The sequence below is a fragment of the Sciurus carolinensis genome, chromosome 7 (assembly GCF_902686445.1).
Source record: "Sciurus carolinensis chromosome 7, mSciCar1.2, whole genome shotgun sequence".
Classification (NCBI taxonomy): Eukaryota; Metazoa; Chordata; class Mammalia; order Rodentia; family Sciuridae; genus Sciurus; species Sciurus carolinensis.
The window spans coordinates 150241999-150264126 of record NC_062219.1 but is presented as its reverse complement, the minus strand read 5'-3'; the positions used below and the strand labels follow the sequence as shown (position 1 = coordinate 150264126).

The window sequence follows — 22128 nt, the reverse complement described above, 5'->3', positions numbered from 1 at the left end:
TTTTTTTTTTAAGTTTATCAGTTACAGAAGTAGAAAGATTTAAAATACCACCCACATAAAAGGAAAGATTTTTCTTTTTAAATGATACTGAAGCAATTAATATCTACTACGACGTGTGGGTGAGTGTAAAAGATACACAGGAGCCACATTTAAAAATTTCTTAATCCTTAGAAAGTCAGAGTAGACCTAAATACAGACAGGTACCACATAGCAACGTCCCCAAAAGATTATAGCACCTGGTAACACCAGAGTCAATTCAGTGTAAGCCACTGTAGGATGATCCCGCCAAGAAAAAGTGACCTAAACGCACAGTTCTCAGAACATATCTCGTCACTAAGTGACCTGTATGTGTACCTTTGTGTGGATGGGAAAACACAAAATTGAGGATTCAAATCTCCAAATCATCTAAAACTTCAATGTCTTCACAATCACAATCCCAAAGATATTCCTTGTTGAACTTAAAAACTGATATTAAAGGGCTGGGGCTGTAGCTCAATGGCAGAGCATAAAATAAAGACATGCTGCCCATACACAACTACAAAAAAAAAAAATTAATTAGAAAAGGTATTAAATGTATTGGAAGGCAAAAAGCAAGAAAGAAATAAGACAGACACATAAGAGTACGAACACTACCAAGTATCTAGACTTAATATAAATTTCTACTACTTAAGACTAAAAGAACAAGAACCAGAATGAAGAAATCCATCAATGAAACCGAACAGCCCAGAGACAAACCCAAATATCTATGGACACTCAACCTATGTCAGAGTGGGTAATATATGGATAAAAAGCAAAAGCATAATTTACAAAACCATGATACTGGAGCAACTGTATATCTACAAGGAAAAAAATAAAATTGGACCACTTCCCAGGACCATACTAGAAAAACAAAAAAAAAAAGATCAATTGCAGGTAGATTACAGATCTAAATGCAAGAGTTAAAAATCATGAAACTATAAGAACATACAGGAGAATATGTTAATAGCTTCACAGTAAGGACTTTTTAACAATTAAGAATACAGACCAAAAGAATTAATGAATTTTAAACCAGCATTTCTTCTCATCAAATGATATCATTAAAGAGTGAAAAGCCACAATTGGAAATTTGTAACATCTTGCAACATGGTGATATCTCACGGTTAGTACATAGGATACATATGATATACTGCCACAAAATAAAAAGAAAAAAACTCACAAGAAAATGGACAAAATACCTATGAAGCCATTTCACAAAAAAGGAAAACCCAAATGGCCAGTAAACATACAAAGATACCCAAGCTCATTACTGATAATGAAAATGAAAATTAAAACAACACTAAGGTACCATCCCCACCAGATTTATAAAAATATAGAAACCTGTTTGTATCATTATTACCAAGAACAGAGAACATCAAACATACACATCCAGTACTGTATGAATGAGCATCCATTTGTGAAAAAGGACTGGCATTACCACCTGAAGATGGAGTGAAGTTGGAACTCCTAAGTGCACTTCCTCAAGTAATTCTTATGTGCACTAGAAAGCAGTGTTCATGAAAGCAAAATACCAGGTCAGAGCAGTGGCACACGCAGGTAACCCCAATGACGCAGGAGGGTCATAAGTAGTTCCAGGTCAACCTTAGAAAGACTGTCTCAAAAAATAAAAAAAAATGGGATTGGGGATTTAGCTCAGAAGTATAAAGTTCCTGGGTTCCTGGGTTCAATCCCCAGTACCAAAGAAGAGACAGAGGGTAGGAAAAGCAAACCACCAGGGAAAACAAAAACATCGATGATACGATGGATAAACAAATCGTAGCAAATTGATTCAAGGAAATACTGTTAACAGCCAGAGTTATTTTACACCCACCAAAATAGATAAACCTAAATGTATAATGTGAAGAAAAGAAGAAAATCTCAAAACCCAGTGTACATCAAGTTCAAAATAGGGATACACAGTGTTGTGTAGAGGTACCCTTGGTAGCAAAGAACGACTCACAGAAGTGAGGCTGAGAGGACTCCTAGGGAACAATGAAAGGGGGACACACAGGGTTTCTATGGTCTTGAAAAGATTCAGTTCCTACACATGGTGTCAGGTGTTATTTTAAACTGCACATGTTTGTACGATAGATTTCATAATAAAACCAACAAGGAGGAAAGAATATAAGAGTGAATTTAAGAAGCAGACGATCTGAGGAGGTCTGGCTGGGAAGGCAGGAGAAAACAGGACCAGCCACAGGGGCAAGTGAGGGTGGTTTCAAAACCAATGCAAAGGTGCCAGCAGGGTTGGAAAGGCTGAAATACAGGAGGAGGGGCCAAAGGAGGTGGGTGGGACAAGGACCAGAGCACACGTGAATCCAAGGGTGCCACTGTCACGTCCACCTGAGGGCACAGCACAGGAAGGGCCCCTGTGCCTGTCTGTCCCACGCCCTGCAACTCCCTGGAAGGAGTAGGGCTGACGGGCAGGGCAGAGGAGAGCAGCAGGAGCTGAATCTGGATTCTCAGGACCACAGGATTGACGCCTGTGCACTTCAATCACCTGTCAGCAACTCGGCAAACACCCAAGTCGCATCCATGAAGTCCCCAGGAAAGCTTCATCCTCCAAATTCAGAACGGTAAAATCTTACAAGCCCAACTCAGACGTCGATACAGTCTAAATATTTATATTGATGCCAGCAACTTTAAAGGCCAGTTGGCTGATATTAATTCTTACCCTGATTATTAACTGTAGGAAAACAGAACAAGTTCCACTTACTTAATTGAGTTTCTAAAGTGGTCTTCAGCTGGGTTTTTTACAGTGCAACTGTTCAGGAGCCATAAATCTGCATCGGATGCATTTTCTAGTTTAAAAAAAAAAAAGGCACAAAAAAGAAAAGTTAAGTATCACATTTCATCAAATCAAACACACCCGCGTGTTTACCCAGTGGCACGGGACTGCCGGGAGAGAAGGGCAGAGGCAGGAAGCGGGCGTAGGAGGAGGGCCATCCGCAGCAGAGGCCACGAAGGCTTGCTCTGTGCGTCCCTCGGCGAGTCAGCGTAACAAGCACAGCAATCCCTCCCTCCCTCCCTGAGAGGGCCAACCGACCACTTCCAAAACCAAAGCGACACTGGCCTAATCTGATCCTTGAACGTAAAGTTGGCTATCCGTTAGCCAGGCACAGTGGCGCACACCTGTAACCCCAGCAACTGGGCAGGCTGAGGCGAGAGGATCGAAAGTCCAAAGCCAGCCTCAGCAACTCAGCAAAACCCTGTCCCTAAACAACACGTTAAAAAGGGCTGGGGATGTGGCTCAGTGGTTAAGTGCTCCTGAATTCAATCCCTGGTACCAAAAAAAAAAAGTTATCATTTATAATGTCAACACTTTTCAGGCCAGGTTTCGGCATACATTGTGTATTCTGTGACTTGAGAAGTTATTACAAATATAACTTGTCTGCCTTGAAAATTAATGTCACCTCAAAATGAGTCTTTCATTACTATCGCCACTTTGATTAAATACAGTTACTATGTATGTGGGTTCTTTGCACATGCGTGTACATAATACACTCTCACAATGCTCCCACTGACAATAACAAATAATCTAAACTCAAGCTTATTTGAAATGAATTTAAAAATACATACAAGTTTGTTGCTATTCTACCTTCACTTTAGATACTTTAGTTGCCTAAAAGGACCTTATACATTAAAAGAGGATTACAAAAAGAAAGGAAAGCAAAAACTGAACCCCCCGGTGCTTCAACAGTAAGAACAGGAGCCCGGGACGGATGACTTGAGGGACTTCAGAACAGAGAGATGTCTCCATGCACTCTCCCCCAGGAAGACAGGTTCAAGCAAAGGCTGCAAATTGGCAATCACTTCTTTTCACCAATTTTAAAAAATGATGGTAAAAATTTTTTTGAAAAGAGGCAGGATCAAGGGGCTGCAGGGGTGGCTCAGTGGTCTAGTGCTTGCCTGGCACGTGAGGAATGGGTTCGATCCTCAGCACCACATGAAAAATAAGGGTATCGTGTCCATCTAACAAAAACAAAAGGCAAGATGGAAAAATTCTTGAAACCATAAAAAGCGAGGGAAAGGCGCTACCACCGTCACCCGAGCAATCCCCCACCTCGTCGCACGCCTCCCTCCCACTCCCCCAACACCACCCCACAGTCTGGCTTCTCACCAAGTAGCCTTCTGAGACACTAATCTGACGATGTCACTTCCCTGCTGGAACAGAGTATTTGTCAACCTCCTCTTAGCGTCCTCCAGAGTTCTCCCCATAAGGCACCTGAAAGGTCCTTCCTCCAATACCCGTCTGACCCCAGCCAGTCCTCCCAGGATCCAGACTCGGCCTACGCAGACCCAGCCACCTCCCGCCCTGAGTTCGATACTCATTTCTCCCTGCACGCACCTGTCCAACCAGGGCCCTGGGGCCCACCCTTCAGTGTCAGCTGCAGGCTTGTCCAATGCCTCTGCCCTGCACTCCCATAACAACTGTGCAGAGAATCCTCTTCCGCTTTCCAGTTCTGATTTAAAATCATTCATTGTTCCAGGCGGCCTTCACTCTCTTAGATACTGAAGACTGTGTTTTAAGCTGCTGTTCTCTGACAGGTACAGAACAGACTTTCAAACAGCATGGAAGACTGGATGCGCACGCAGGTGGAGATGCAATGGGGAACATGGGATGCTGTGGAGACCTCATGTGCATGGCCCCTCCGCCAGCCTCCTAAAGCTCTGGAGGATGATGTGACCTTCTGAAGTAACTGCAAAGAAGTGTGATGTGCTTAAGGCACACTTACGATTGGGACTTCTACCTTGTTCACAGCGATGTCCCCACCACTTCTTTCAGTGCCTGGTACATGGGAGTCACTTCATAAATATTTACTGAATAAATGTTGAATTTTAAAAGACATCACTACTATAAGCAATCAACTATGCAGACAAGAAAAAGTCACGGATATCTGTTCACTGATGATTAAAAATAAGTAGTGATTGCACATTTAAAAAGCAATAGGAAGGACTGGGGAGATAGCTCAGTTGGTAGAGTGCTTGCCTCACAAGCACAAGGCCCTGGGTTCAATCCCCAGCACCGCAAAAAAAAAAAAAAGGAAAGAAAAAGAAAAAGAAAAAAAAGCAATAGGCAACACTAACAACAAATCTGTAACCGAGAGGCCAGCTTTGGTCCTGGCATAGTCATCCATTCAACTACCTTCAGAATATTAGAAAACTCACACCACAGACCCACTCAAGGAAAACTCCAGCAATAAAGAGAAATTATCCCACCTTGGAATTTTTCCAGTGTTGGCTTTCAAAATAAAGGTCATCAATATTATGCTTGATGGTCCAGTAATTGCAATCAACAAGAACCCTGTGAATATACCAAATGCTGGCAAAATTACATCAACTTTTAGGAACCCCACCCCCAGAAAAGAGAGGGGGATTCTGCAATGAACACAGGAAATTCCTAATTGTCTCTTAACTCAATTTGGAGTTAGTACATCTTACTGAATATTGTCGAAAGACAGCTCTACTGAAAAGCCTTAATCAGACAGCTGCAGCGGCTCACGATCTCCCATGAGCAGGCTCCAGAAAAGCTACTGGGGACATGGCTGTGAAGAGTCCCTCCCCGCAAGGGGCTCGCAGTCTTGAAGTCTGATACATGAAACTTTAAAACAAAAAGAAATTAACAGATCATTTCAGGTGCCAGCCCATGATGATGATTCGAGTGGGTAACCAGGAGAACTGGGGGCTGCCAATTCAAAGAGACCTCCCTGGGAGCCAAGAGCACGGGAAGGAATCTGCCGTGCAAAGACCAGGAGAGCACACCACAAGCGAGGGGCCGGGAAACAGCACCAAGCTCGCTATGTTCTAGGAAGGGGGAAGATCCAGTGTGCGTGGGCACCCGGAGAGTAGGGAGAGAAAGGTCGGAGGCAGGCAAGGCCCAGAGTCTGTCAGAAAGTTAAGAACTTGGATTTGACTCCGAGTGTAACAAAGCCGCCACTGGGTTTCCAACATGAGCTAATTTCTACTTCAGGAAGACCACTCTGGCAGCCCTGCGAATACTGAGGATGGACAGAAGTGAAGACAGTAAAACCAGCTAGAAGCTGACACACGGATTCTGAAAGCCCATGAAAGACCGTGGTAATGCAGGTTAGGATCACAGCAATGGCAAGAGTGAGAAGTGAGCTGGGGGTATATTTTGAAAATATAGTGTGTTGGCTGACTTTCCAACACTACAACAAAATACCTGAGACCATTAACTTATAAAGAAAAAGGGTTTATTTTGGCCCACCCTTTAAAGTTCCAGTCCACGATCAATTGGCCCCCTACTTCTGGGCCTTTGGAAGGCAGCACATCATGGCAGGTGGCAATGGAGGAGTCAAACTGCTCAACTCATGGCCAGGCAGCAGAGGAAAAAAGAGGACAGTGTCCACAGTCTTTTAAAGGCATGCCCAATACCCAAGGACCTCCCTCTAGGCTCTGCATCCTCAAGGTCCCATGGCATCCCAACAGCATCAGCCTGCAGGCCGAACCTTTCACACACGGGCTTTGGGGGAACATGTAACCAAACCAGAGCAGAGTCATGAGAGCTCTCGGATTCAAAGGAGACACGCGAGAAGGAATCAAGTCAGACTCCCAAGCACACAGGGAGGATCTGGGCCTGAACCTCAGTTCTACGCAGTGCCACTTACTGAAATGAAAGCGGTTTGGAAAGAGAGATTCGGGGAACAGGGGATCACCCATGAAACATCCAGCTGGGAAAACGGTCAGCCGCTCGCAACTGAAATGGAAGCAGCAGGGAGTCTCGAGTGCTGCAAGGATCAGCCACCTGTGGGAGACGCCTGAAAACTCAGGCTCTAGAAAAGGACAAGTTCACCTAAAGAGAAAGGACGGGGAAACAGGTGGGAGGCGGTGGTAGGAGACAGTCACAGGTAGTTCAAAGTCTGGTAGAAAAGTGAACAGTGAAAAGGAAGCTGGGTGCAGGGGTGAGCACCTGTCGCCCAGCTACTCAGGAGGCCGAGACAGGAGGATCCTGACCAGCAACACACGAGACCCATCCCCCACAAATAAAAAAGAAGGAAAGCAGCCAGGAAGCATGGTGTCAGAGACGTCCAAATTAAGTACTTTTGAAAAGAGGAACTAATTATGTTAAATACTAACTATATATGTTTAACTATATGAAAATGTGTAAACATTTATACTATTAATAAAAGGACAATGCTCCACATTTTTAATTTTTCATTTTCAACTTACTCTGTGCTGACCCTTCCTTCAGAAGGAAAGCGGGCAGGAAAACTGTGTGGGTATTTGCCAATAAAGCAGCGATTCCATGCCGTCAACCCCATTATGAACACGGTTCTAGCTTCCAAGATGGCAGATGGTGTCCACACTATCGAATCTGACTCTTCTTCCAGAGAGACGGGACGTTACATTCATGTTCCTAGTAGTTCTAAGGTGCACCCCATTTTTAACACTGATGTGGAGCAGCAGCAGGGAAACATGCTTGGAGAGGAATAAAAGGCCAACCTGACGTCTGCCTGGGAGTGGCCGCATCTAGAACAAGCAGGGAACCTGGGAGACCTGCCTTTCAGGACTCCATACCCAAAGTCCAAGAAGGCACAAGCAGGCTGCCCCCTGTGGATGTCGGAAGTGAGCACCCGTGGTCTGCACCCAGCACCCAGGTGGGGTCCTCCAGGGCCACAGCAGGAGCGGCAGTACTACAAAAGACAGGGAAGGAAATGGATCAACGGGTGGACGAAGGAAGGCCCGAGGCTTGGGGACAGGCGTGACGCAGACCCAAGAGGTCTTCTATCCAGGGTGGGGTCTGGCCTGCAGCTCTGATGGCGCTGGTATGCTGCCGAGGTGACCTGCAGGAGCAGAGTGCGGCCAGTGCCAAAGCAGGAGGTGGGGTCTGGCTTGGAAGCCTGCGACTTCAGGAGGCCGGGGCGCCTCCAGGTGTGACCACCCAGTACTTCACCATTACAAGTGACACTCCAAGGAACAGCACTGCGCACACAGCATTTGGCCCTTTTCCCAGATTTTCTTTGGAATCAAGTCCAAAAAGATGGGCCCCTTGGATCAAAAAGCAAGTTCACAGGAATTATACTGTCGTGTTTCCTTCCACAAGGGGTGTGTCCCTGTGCACTCCCGCCAGCGGGGCGCTTGAGCGATGCTCACACACGGCCTTGCCTACTGTTAAACTTTGGACTTCCGTCGTCTGGTAGGAAGTGCAGTCTCATGCTGAGTCAGGTAGCTCTCCGTGTTTCGAGGCGATTCACAGCTTTCTGCACCAGGTTTGGGTTGGTTTGCCGGGTTTCCCACCACTTTCACTTTCACTTGTTCTGATCCTGCGCCCGTTTTCGGCTCAAGTCTTGGTTCACTCACAAGGACAGATCACGGGGACATTAATTTTATATGTCACAGAGGTCACAGTACTTTTCTCCAGGCAGTCATTTTACCTTTTTATAGTTTCTCTGTACTTAATTATTTCTAAGACATCGAGTTTATCAAGCTTTTCTTTATTGATTCTAAATTGTGACTCGTAACATTTCTCCCATGTTACTAAGGAACGTCCCCATGTTTTCCTCTAACACGCGTGTGGATATACATTTAGATCTCTGATCTAGTAGGAATTTATCTTAACAAAGTCCTATTTTCTATCAAATTAGAAAATATTTAAGTGTGAAGTCACCTACAGCAAGAGAAGGACAGATGCTGACAACATATACCCTGCTGCAGGCAGTCTACCTGCTGATGCGCTCTGGAAGGTGTGGTGGGAACAGCCATCAAATGTTAGAAAGCACACTGGAATTTCTCCCACACTCTGGTTGGACACGTACCCCACATATATACATGTGTGCTTGCACATAAACAGAAATGCTAAAATGCTCACTGAAGACAAGGCAAAACCCCTAGAAAGCCCACATGTCTACTATAGAAAGATGTCTTAATAAATACGGGACTGCAATTGGAATAGCATGTAGCACTTTAAAAGCAGTGTCTGATTCTCTAAATGCTAATATGCAATCATCTGTTACATCATCAGATGCAGCAAAGCAAGGGGTAGAAGAAGAGCATCTCACTTGTGCTCTGAAAAGGAAGAAAAGGGATATCACGTTGTAAGCAAAGAAAATTTCAGAATAACGCATACAACTGAGGCATTTGCCCTTGGAAGTAAGAAGTACCAGCTATTCTCCAATACACTATTCCTGTACACCTTTTTCAATTTTTCTTTTTTTAAATGCTTGCATAGGCATTGCTTTTATAATTTTTAAAATTTTAATCCTGAAAAGAGACATGAGGATACTTAATTATATTCACCCTGATAGTTGGAATTTTACAAGCATGTATTGCTTTTTAAAGTTTGCTTTCTGTAGAGCTTAGAAATCAATAGTTTCCTTTCATTTTAAGGTGAGAACATAAACTATTTCCTGCTGTGATCCATCACAAAAACAGTGGCCTAGTACACATTTTCTAGGGACTTTTCTCCCCATGCTAAAAGCGTTTGTATTCACTGAACCAAGAAAATGATGGTCATCAACAAACCAGTCACTTCTGTGTGTGAGGAGAGAGAAACTATTATCTGTCTTAATCAGAAATAACTTATTTTCTAAACTCTATAGTCATATATGCTACAAATTATGCTTAAATCCAAAGCAATAAAAACCTGATTAGTAATAACACTGCAAACATTACTGAGCAGACATCATGTGCCCAGCAATAAGCCGACCAAGTCACAGGCACGGTTTCCTGTAATCCCCCCAATCTGACATGGATTCACTCCTACTCCAATTTTACAAAAAATGAATCTAAAGTTTAGGAAGGAAAAGTTACTTGCCTAAAATCACACAGTGCAAGGGTGGTCTGGGATTAGAAATCCAGACAACCCGACTCCACAGTCTGAGAACTCAGGGGAATTAGCAGGCCTCATTAGTGGCTCTGTGCCTCTTGATCAAACATAACGCAGATGATGTCTACAAACAAAACCAAGAAGTACTACATGGCCTTGAGGGTGTCTCTCAGTATTTCTTAGAAGACTAACAATCAGGCTTCAAAAGCAGCTGTTTTGCTATTACCAAAATTTCTAAGATTTTGAACACATCAGCTTTGGGTCCTTCTGTAATCAATGGTAATGGCAGACAGGAAGGAAAGGGACAGCTAATGATGAGGGCAGGATTGTTACCCCAAAGCACAGGCAGCCTCACAACCACTAGTCTCTCCTTTCCCCTGCAGGCTGCTGCATGGTTCTCAGCCGCTCTACGCAGAAAACAAAACATTTATCTTACACAACTGTTCCATCTGAAAGTCAACCAGAGAGCAGCACAAGACAATGAAAGGAGTCAATTCATAGATTTAAGCAAGGAGGTGAGCAGGCGAATCCAAACACGAGTTCACCGAGAACCAAGAGGGGCCAGAGGTTGAATGCTCTGGACCCAAGAGTCGATTTTGAGAGTTTCTTTAGCACAGAACTCTGCAAGACAAGTCCGAACAGTTTAAATGTCCACTACGCTTGATCATGCTCAGGAAGTTTATTTACATAATACATATCATTACAAGCATACTAAATACTTAAGAAAATAGAGTATGTTCTCGTTAAAGAATTTAAAAGCACCTTTAAGGTGTATCTAGAAAAATAACTTCTTGAAATCAATAAAAGACCAAATAAAAATTCTGGTCAATGAGTTTTGTTACTCTAGATTTCATTTATTGGACTGTATAAGGCACAGCATGTAGTAACCATGTTGTCTAAATCTGTTTTCTAAATGCAGTAACTTTCAATTAGAAAGTATTCTCTGGGGGCTGGGGTGTAGCTCAGTGACTGAATGCTCATCTAGGACACTTGAGGCCCCAAGTCCCTTCCCCAGTGAAGGAAAGGAAGAAAGAAAGAAGAGAAACAAGAGGGGAGGGAGGGAGCATTCTCCTTTAGCCAGCCTGGGTTGGAGAAGTGGGAGAAGCAGGAAAAGGAAGCAGCGAAAGGAAAGCCTAATGGGACTGCCAGGCCCAGTCTGAAACTCTCAGTGAGAACTGGCCCTCAGCTGTACAGTGGGGTCTGTATGGGAGTCTCATGAGGCGGAACACAAAGTTCCTACAGGGAAGCAGTCCTTCTCGGGGATTACTTGCACAATGAGTTTGCTCTTTTAAAATAGTCCTGCTGAGCATTTCACAGAAATAGGACAAGGAAAGGAAGGGTCAGTTTGAACTCTGAAGAATAAAAGGACTTTTTATTAATGTGAAAAATAACAGCAGGCAAAGTTCCACCAATAACTATTGAAAATAAATAATTCTGCTCACAATCAAGATGACAGTGCAAGACAGACTTTGTACTCACTACATAAGAACATTACTAATAATCCCATCTTCCCTTCTAATTAAGTATCTGTTGATCCTGACGTAATTACTTGAGAAGTTACTTCATCTAAAGAATCACAAATAGGACATGTATATATCAAACAGGTTTCATAAACCAAGAATCAACACATACATCAACCTATGCTACAAGTCACTCATGATCTAGCCACCAGCCCTCCGTCCAAAGACACTACACACCCTGCCCACCATCTTGCAAGCTTTTTTCCTGCCACACTGAGCTTTTGGGTCCAATATGTACAATTCCAGAATATGACTGTATCCTTTAACCTGAAGACTGCACAAAAAATCTCCTTCCCTTATTCAAATATTCTAAAAGTGATTTACCAAAATAATTCTATGTAACCAAGGAGCAAATTTTAACAACCCAGAGAAACCCACTCACTAGTAGACTGCCAAACATCTGGTTTCCAGTAGGATTATGTACAGCTCTTTAGCACAAACCAGTAATTCATCTGCTTAGAATGTACATTTCCAGGATCAGCCAAAATTCTAGATAAAGAGAAGGGCAGATTATCTGCAGAATAACATCTCTAATACAAGAGCCACTGTGGCTTTTGACCCAGAAAACTTACTGGACCAAAACAATGACCAATTTGGTAATTTAAAAAAATAAAGAAAACCACAGGAAATTGCCAAGGCAAGAAAGAACCAGATCAAAAATAAAGCTTTGACTCCAAAGTCAAAGAAAAATAACATCAAAGATCTAATGAGTAACATGATGAAGCTAAATACAAAGAATGAGGTAGTTGGGGTCAGCGTCCACCCTGATTGGTCAGTGCTCACGCGACACTCATGCTAGATACTTTGAAATGACCCCCACAGAGAAGCAGAGAGCCAGCTGAATAAATGCTGTTGAACTGATGATAGACATTCACAAGTATCATCACAAAACACCAGTGTCAAGCTTGCTAAAATTATAAACATGTTTTGTCAGTTTGAAACGAAGATAAGCAGCCACAAAAGAACAATACTGCCTTAAAGGATCATTTGGGAAAGAACCATCAGAAAACCTTATGCATTTGTCACAGAAGCTGGGGACTCGTTGAGGAAAGAAGTGGATGGACAATTAAAAATCTGACATCCCTGCACACAGGGAGGGAGAATTATCTTAATAAAATGACCGAGATCATTTAAGCAGAACTTGACCCATGGAATGCCTTGTAACACCCTTCTAAATTAATTCTAATGCCCTCAACTCCAAAGCTCCAATTTTGCTCCAAAAAACTGCATACAATATAAAGTATTACAATTCAATGATAAAAAAGACAAATAATCCAATTTAGAAATGGGCAAGAGATCTGAAGAGATATTTCTCCAAAGACGGACAAATAGCCAACAAGCACATTAAAAACATGCTCAACATCATTAGTCACCAGGGAAAAGCAAACCAAAACCACAATGAGATAGCACTTCACATCTACTAGGAGAGTCATACACTTTTCGAAAAAACAGATGTCTTGGCAAGGATGTGGGGAAACGAACCCTCAAACACTGTTGATCGAAATATAAGAGGGTGTGCTTGCTTTGGAAAATAATCTGACACATCCTCGGACTTTCAAACACAGAGTTAACTTACTACGGTCCAGCAATTCCTCCCCTAGATATATACCCTAGAGAAATGAAAAGATGTTCACACAAAAACTTGTACTTAGGAAAGATGTTACTATGAACATCTCACAGCCAAAAAGTAGACAAAACTCAAATGGCCATCAACCATTCAATGGATAAACACAATGCAATGATATTCATTATGGAATATTATTCAGCAAGAAAAAGACGTGACATGCTGATACACTGATACATGCAATGATACAGATGAACCTTGAAAACATTATGCTAAGCCAGGCAGAAAGCACATGCTGTGTGACTCCATTTCAATGATATGTTCAGGGGACAAATGCAAAGAACAAAGTAAACTGGTGACTGCCTAGGACTGGGGAAGGTAGAGGACAGAGTTGGGGACAGTTAAAAGATGTGGAACTTCTTTTTGTGGTGATGAAGTGTTTTAAAATTGATTGCTGGGCTGGGAATATAGTTCAGTTGGTATAAAGTGCTTGCCTCGAAGGCACAAGGCCCTGGCTTCAATCCCCAGCACACACACAAAAAAAATTGGTGACAGATGCATGACCATGAACTCAAAGTCCCCGAGTTACATATTCAGCAAATGAACTGCACAGCATGTGAATAAATGCCTCAACTGCACTGTTAAAAATGAGGACCGAGAGATGAGCTCGGGCCCCTTGGTCACACTGCGCTCCATTCTGTGCTTGCTGCCTGCCACAGAAACTCTTACTCATCTTTAGCAGATCAGATTACACATCACCTCCCAAAAGTGGCTTTCTCTACCCTTTTCAGAAAGAGGAAGGCAGGGCTCCCCATGTGTACGCAGATGGGCTCGTGGCCCATCCTGGCAATGATTCATAAATAGATGGTCCCTCACGGTCTCTGGATCCTTAAATCCCTGCAGGCTCAGAACTGCAAGGCAATGTGCTCTTATTATTGACGAATGAGTGAATGAGCGAAAAACACCAAGGGACAAGCAAAGGCCAAGGAGGCAGGCAGTCACGTAAAGGAGTCAGCATCAAGACAAGCTGAGAGGAAAACAGATGAGCTGTCCACAATCAAAAATTACCACCAGAGAAATGCTTTCAGTAGGAAGTGTCAGGCTCCAGTCGAGAACCTATATTCCTCCAGGGGATCTTGTTCTACTAGGAAGAGACCAACCTTGGATTCTGTGGGATATTGTGCACCAATCTTAAAAATTCGTTCTTGTTAAAATATCATGGAAAATGCTTTTTCCAAGTAAAAGATGTTATGAAACCTTACATATTTGTATAATTATAGAAAAAGTACAAGAAAAATGAAACTGCATATTAGAAATAGAAGAAAATGAACCAAAATGTTAACAGCAGCTATATTTAGATGATGGAACTTAAGTTCTAGAAATCTGTATTCTAGATGCTTCGAGATGCTTCTGGGTATGATATTGAACCCAAAATGGCCAGTCTTTTCCCTCAAGTCTGACCCCACTGTCTAGAGGTTTTTACAGGTTTCTAGAGACATGCTCTGCAGGATCTGCCTGGCTGATCTGGAGAGCTTGCTTACCCCCCAAAGGTCTTCTTCATTCCATTGTACAACAGAGATCCACACTGGGACCCAAAGAGTTGGATTTCTTACATATGTTTTGAAAAAGACCACATCAGTAGTTCAGAGATTAGACGATAAGGGCCAGGGGCACAGAGTTAACTATGGGAAAGGAGGGCTCCAGTGGGAAGGAACTGATACTTAAGAACAATTGAATAAGGTCCTTTTAATACTAAAAACAACACAGCGACTGACTAGAAGTGGGAGCCGACAGAGCGAAGAGGTCAAGGGTTCCCATGTGGAAGGCAACACAACGGAGAACCCAGGTGACATCTCTAGGAACAGGTCAGAGTGGACTCCAGCGTCAGTCACAGTCCTGCTAAGATCCCAGCACGGTGATCCACGCGGGCAGGACTGCACCATGAGTCACTGCAGATGCATGAGAGAACTCACGGAAGGCGAAGGACACAGATGTCATCAAAGATGAGAAACAGCAGGCACCAAGGTGGCAAGGACTGTTGCACGCCAGGGGCAAACATCTCAAGAAGGTGGAAACGGGTCACAGAGTAATGATGGGTGGGCAGGACTGCAGAAGAGGAGTGCCTGCCCAGTTGAGTAACAGTGACAGAACAATGGACTCAGAGGTGGTAAAGTCAAGTGCAATTAAAATGCTTCATTTCCTAGACTATTTGATTCTGGCTATGTAATAAATTAGAACTCAACAGCCACATTGGCACAGCATTTTACCACTTGCAAAGTATTTTCAAATATATTGTCTCATCCGAGTGCCCCAACAGCCCCACGAGGTATTTATAATCCCCATCTCATGGGTGAGGAAACAAGGACAGAGATGTTATGACTTGCAAGCCAGTGTGGTAAGCGTGAAGCCAGAAGGAGCCGTGGCTCTCCAGGCTGGCTGAAGCACGCTCGGCTGCTCCATCTGCTTCCTGCCCAAGGTTAGGCCAGGGGAGTGAGCTGTCACGGCCCCCTGTGATTATTTCTTTTATCATGTCCAAAACAACCAGGTGCATAGTTTTCAGTGGATTACAGTCATCTGCTTTTCTCCAGGGAAAATTAATTTTACATTTAGAAGTTGTAATTTACCTTTTGCTACTCTTCATGAAGAGATCAAGAAGCACTTAGCAGGGGACTACACACACAGTAGTCCAGAGGAGCCTGGCCATGTCACCTGCACATTCCCCTCCCCCACCAACGCAGCACGAAGCCACCAGGGGGGGCTGAAGAAGGCAGCCTCGGGAAGGGAGACCCCAGGGGACAAGGGGTGAAAACACAAGAGAAGAGCAAGGCATGACGTCGGCATTGATGCCCGAGAATAAGCAGGGCGGGTGACCACGAAAGGGAGCAGCCCGGCATGAGACATCTGAGCCAGGCGAGAGCATGCACTAGCACGGGCCGCTTGGCACAGGGCCGGAGAGCCCATGACGGCCAGATGGGCACGTGCAGGGGCAGCCAGCACGGGCTGGCAGAGCTCAAGAGCAATGAAATGGGCATCTGCATGCAGGGCGTCTGGCCTGCGTGGTCACAGCTCAAGGAGGTGAAGAAGTATCCACGCTGGGCAGGAGGTCACTGCTGCCCCGTGGCCACTGTGTGAACATGAATGGAGTGGAAGGAGCACCCCTGCAGGAGAACAGCCTTGGGACTGCCAGAGAGGAAGGGCGAGCAGCACGTCCTCCAGAGGGCAGCACCTGTGGACCACAGGTGTCCAAGAGGGTCGAAAGCTGGAACAACAGGAAATTTACATAGCCTTGGAGAACCTTCTCACCAAATCCATACTAACTACCAAGGGGGAAGAGAATTTTTACAGTGGAAAAAATCCCAGCAAACACCACCTTAACCAACAGATCAAAGTCAATGTCACCAATAAGGGAACAAATCAAAGGCAGGCAACACCTATCAGGATGCACCAAGAGGAAGAGGGCATCACCTCCGAAGACACTCCCAAAGATGCACAAGGTGAACCTACTCATGAGGAAACAGTTGGCAAACCCCTATGCAGGATATCACTCCGACAGCAGCCCAAACACTTCACAAATGTCAAAGGCAAGAAGGAAAGACAGAGAAACCTGTCCAGACTAAAGCAACCGAGAGACATGGTAACTCAATGCAAATTGCAATTCCTTGCTGTAACGGGCACTCCAGGAATAACACGAACAAGGTTTGAGCATTAGGTGGTAGGACTACCTAAACGTTAATTCCCTAGTTTTGATGGCTCTTTTATGGTTTTGTGGATGAATTTATCAGAAATGCACACTGAAGTGTTTGAAGATGATGCTGCATGAACCAACAGGTGATTATCAAATGGTTCAGGGAAACAAAGAGATTTGAATTGTTCTTATAATTTTCCATGAATTTTTTATTTTTTAAGTTGTATTTGTGAAACAATGAGGAGATCAGAGAGACGGGCTGCTCTACAATACAGAAATACATAGTTGCCACACACAGGAAAAGAATGGAAGGCACCATGAACATGGCTTTGGACCACATGGAAGTATTTTCTCTAGTAGTAAAATAAAAGGATCAGTGTGATGGGAACCAAGTCAGGACCAAGAAACACACTGACAAAGTGTGCTTTAAAAAATGTTTATACGAAAGGAACATTTACAGGCCAAAGAGAAAAAGGAATATGCACATGTAATTATGTTCATAAATCATCTCCTATACAGAGAGAAATGCGTCCAGCTGATTCAGAGCCAGGTCATGTCTCCGGTGCCCTAAGCACTCTATGTCTTGGAAATTCAGACGTTCCCATTTTATTATTCATCTACTACTCTATTTCCAACTAAAAAAGAATCATCCAGTTTCCCTTCGTAGTAAAAGTATCTATAAAGCTTCCAACACCCGCTCATGATAAAAACACTCATAAAACTGAAAAGAGACAAGATTTACTTCAAACACATAAAGTGCACCTACCAAAAACCCTACAGCTAACATCAGACTAAGAGTTGAAAGATTGAATTCTCACATCAAGAATAAGGCAAGGACATTCAATCTCACCATTCAAATTCAACACAGTGCTGGAAATTCTACCAACAAAACCAAGAAAAAATGCATACACATCAGAAAGGAGGGGGAAAAAAATCTTTCTACTTGCCAATAGCCTGGTTTTCTATGCAGAAAATTCAAAGTTTACAAAAGCAGTCCTAGAACTGACAAGTGAGACTAAGATCACAAAACACAAAAATCAATTTGTATACACTTTATAACAAATAAAATTGAAACAAAAAAAGCAATATCCCTTTCAAATACAGTTATTTAAAGAAAATGAAATATGTAGGTATATGCCTACCAAAATACATATAGAATTTATATTAAAAAGTATAAAAATTTTTGGAAAAAAATTGTTGTTGTTTTAATAATTTGAAAGAGCTTACTATGTTCATGGACTGGAAGGTTCAACATAGTAAATACAGATGTCAATTCTCCCCTAAATTTACCTCTAAGTTTAAAACATTCCTATCAAAATCCCAGTAAGGTTATTGATAGACTTGGACCAACTTATTCCAGAGTTTATGAAAAAGAAAAGTTCCTAAATAGTCAAAACAACTGTGAAAAGAAAGAATCAAGTGGGAGGAACCAGTGCACCCAATTTCAAGACTTAAATAGTTACAGCAATCCAGACTTCGTGGTTAAAAGTGACAAGGGAGATCCTCCCAGGAAAAGAGAATAGCAAATCAACTGAGGAAGCTACTCCAGAGTCAGAACAAAGTATTCAATATTCACATATTCACATCCTGTGGACTAGTAGCTGTTCTGAGTTTCCAATTCTCCCCTTTTCTAAGTAGGAGGGCCTCTTATCATTCCTTTATGTGCTGAAATCTGCTGGTATTCTAGCAGGAGGTATTTTCTCTTAGTTTAGGCCACATGAGAACAAGCTACAACCAGACCTAAAGGAGCAAGCTGCACATCAAACAAATTCTGGACTTTAAGGTAGACGCACTTGTGGGTAAGAACATGCATCATCGCCCTTGAAGAGATGGAGACCGAATTTCCTGTACAATGCATTCCTAAGAAAGAGGCTACGCTTGGATTCTGGTTAGACTTTACAGATGGTGGTTAGCAAGCCCAGGGCCTGTTTCCAGACTCCTCGGCCTTCCCATCTCTCTCACACTCCACAGCGCCCTTTATGGGGTCTGAAATTATTGTGGCTGTAAGACAAGGGGAAATCCACTGGGCTAAAGGCTCCCAGGAAGGCCTTTGGTTCCTTGGGAAAATAAAGTGGGCAAGTCAATCCGTGCCCCTTGTGACACCGCAAATCTGGAAAAGGTGATGCCCAGAGCAGGAGCAGGCACCTGGCAACCACTAAGGCAAGGGAGCTGCAGATCAACGGCCCCGACACTGCTGAGCAGCCACTGCATACAGACACCTCCAAAGCGCTCCTTAAATAAGAAGAATAAAGCCTCACCAGTTCAAGCTGCCACTCATTAGGTGTTGCTTCACATACAGTGAAAATCATCCCTGACGAAAACAGTAAGTATTCAACTATCACTAATGATTTAATATTGCACTAACACAACTAGTATTTCTAGTGCCTTCTGCAGTACTTTCATAACACACGGCACTTCCAATGCCGTACACTCTCGTGTAGCACTTGGCCTCTCTGGACCTCACTTCCTTTCTCTCATCCAACATGCACTTTTGAGTGCCGACTGCGTGTCAGGGCCTCTTCTCGGTGCTAGGTGAACAGGCCCCTGCTTCCATCCAGCTCAGTTTCCAGCAGGCAGATTTGCAGAATAGGACAGATGGGAGAGGACCTCTGCTAACACGGCTGTTTACGAGGCACTGAGGCTACTAGGCTCCAGGTATCAGAAAATAAATAAATGGGAAGACTAACTCAGTGTGTCTAGCAGGAAAAAAAGAACAAAAATGAAGTTAGAAATAATTACAAAATACAAGGGGTAGGAAAAAATGCACGAACATGCTCCCTCCCATCTATGAGCCCTTGCAGCACCATCCAAAGGATCTGCAGCCAAGAAAACACAGATCCTAAGTCAGACTGCGATGGCTGGGGACGGGAAGCACAGCCAAGAGGGTTTTGTAGACAGTGCTGTTGTTTCAAGCCTAAGAAAAGCTGATAACCTAAAATTGGTCGGAGGGGCAAGCCTCCCAATTACAATTTTACAGAATCTGACTTTTTATATGACAGTCTACATTTTAAGATATTTTATAATCCTTACTACAACGAAATCTGTTTATGTTGAGCTCTACCCAGAAGCAATTCATTGATTGTGGATGCTTACCTTTTACCTAACCCCACAGGGAAAACATCTAAATATTACAAATCACTCAAGAGGGTTAAAATATACAGAACACATCTCAGCCCAAAAGACTAAAGGCATATTAAAATGCACCTTACAGCAATATATTGACTTTTTGTACACTATCTCTATAACCAGAATCATCAGAAGGCCCTAATTTTCAAGGATTATAATTTACAAAAAGACATTCAAAACTTTTCAATTAATTGAGTGAACTGGACAGACTTCCCTGGGTAGAACCGTGGGAACCACAACTAGACTCGCACACACCACCGAAAACCTAGCCTGACTTTAACTCTTGCAGAAAAGGTAAAATGCCTGCCTCCCACTTGAATATTTTAACTACATTACCAGTAAGTTTTTCTCTAATAGCCTTCTTATATTTGGTAGAAAAAATAATACAGGTAAATGTCAGCTTTATAGTACATTCAAGAGAAGTTTGTTGGGATGGAAAAGAATATGTAAGATTAGTTACAAAGACACAAGCCTCATCTAAGGCATATTCTTAGAAAAAGACATTCTCCAATAGAATCAGAATAATTTTTCCTAGGAATTCACTTTCTATAATAACTTTATCCAAAATGCTTTGGAATCTTATCTTATTGTAACCAGAGCACAGACAAATATTGTCCTTTAGAATTAGGTGTGCAAGGTATTCCAGGAAATCATCCTATTACTCAGAAAACAGATGAAAAGAGAGTAAGTTATAAACCATAATCTATGGTGGTATATGCCAGAAAGTATAAAAGCATTACAGACAGAACCTCGTTCAAATAGAATCACTATGACAGAAAGACTATTTCTCTTCCATAGTGTACACTAATTCTCATTCATATGAATATAATAAACTCTATTAAATTACCCCAGCAACCTGGGCTTCTGTATACTCTGTAGAAATGTAGTGCTATACAGAACACAGAGGCTATGCAAAAAAAAAAAAAAAAAATTCAGTGCTAAGCAAGCTTACATAATTTGAACTTCTCAAATGTTCAGCTCAGTTTTTCCCCACTAGTTCCTTCATTTGTAGAAATGGACAGTTTTCATGAGTTTTAGCCCTCAGATCTAATCCATGAGACTGCAGCCCAGTTTTCTGTGAGTTTGTGGGGCTCAGGGTGGTGATGGGTTTTAAGAAGGCATGAGGATAAGAAAAGTGGGGACCTAATCACAAAGTCAGGACCTTGATGTTGTACATACAGGATGGAGTGGCAGCTACAGGCCTCTCACCTGCCAAGTGTGCCCCAAACCAGGAGGTTACATGAAACATCTTGAGGAAGGAAGCATATACTCGGCAAATAAGAAACAAAGGAAGAACTATAGAGTGTAATCACGGACAAGGGACGGACATGGCATGACCTGGGGTGTGGTGTGCTGGTGGCGGTTTCCAGGGGTCTCAGTTCTGAACATTCCTCCTCCACTGCCAAGTAAATAAATGGAGCAGAGAGCCAACAGCTGCCCCTCTGCCTGTCCCTCATCTTCAGGGGCACTCCAAAATACCCAGTGACTACTTGGAAACTCTGAAGCCCAAGCCTTTGAATTAGGCAGTCAACTTCTAAACTGCCTAGGATCTAATATCAATAAAAGAACTCCAGAAGAACTGTATGGCCAAAGTCCTTCATTCTTTCAAAGAAAATACATGAATAAAACAGTGCTCCCTAGAACATCAACAATAACATAACCACACTTATCTCTAGCACAGACACGTGTATTTCCTTGCTCTGCCTTTGAGCGTGGTCCTCGTACCACAGCCTACAGAATTTATATGCAGAAATTCTTGGACTCCTTACAACGAATCCACAAGGCAGGGACACAATTATCCCCATCTTACAGATGAGGAGCCTGAGCCTACATAACTAGCGAAGGTCACATATTACACAAAGGTGGAATAGGCATTTGAATTTAGTGCTCTGGCTCCAGACTCTACAACCTTAGTCACTACTGCTGTTAAACGCATTCAAAAGCACAATAAAATAGATGAGTAATAAAACAATGTTTTTAAATATTTCTTTAGTTGTCAGTGGCCCTTTATTTACGTTACTTCTTTGTATGTGGTACTGAGAATCAAACCCTGGCCTCACACATGCCGGGCGAGTGCTCTGCACTGAGCCACAACGCCAGCCCATGCTGCTTTCCTTCATGCCAAGCGCCCTGCCTCAGACAGCAACCATTCTGCCCTGTTAACCGATTCCCATGTGATTCACTTTGTAAAACACACAGCAAGAACCCTGTACCACACAAACATTTTTAAAGCTGCTGCACCCTTTCTGTAAACTATAGCAATAGGATCTTTATTTAACAAGATTTGAAAACAAATTTCCCTTTCTCACAGAGTTTGGAAAGTACCCTGTGAAGGATTCCTTTTGGGGGGAGTACCAAGAATTGAATCCAGGGGTGCTTAACTACTGAGCCACATTCACAGTCCCTATTTTTTTTATTTTGTGACAAGGTC

General features: G+C 43.0%; 1 protein-coding gene across 5 annotated transcripts in view; it reads right to left on the bottom strand.

Annotated features, from left to right (window-relative positions):
• Cdkal1 (CDK5 regulatory subunit associated protein 1 like 1) overlaps positions 1 to 22128 on the bottom strand; it is a 560769-nt gene that overhangs the window by 475280 nt on the left and 63361 nt on the right. For all 5 annotated transcript variants that reach the window (XM_047558430.1, XM_047558429.1, XM_047558428.1 and 2 more), the window contains exon 5: positions 2732 to 2816. In XM_047558430.1, the coding sequence (XP_047414386.1) occupies positions 2732 to 2816 (85 nt within the window). The remainder of the gene's footprint in view (positions 1 to 2731; positions 2817 to 22128) is intronic.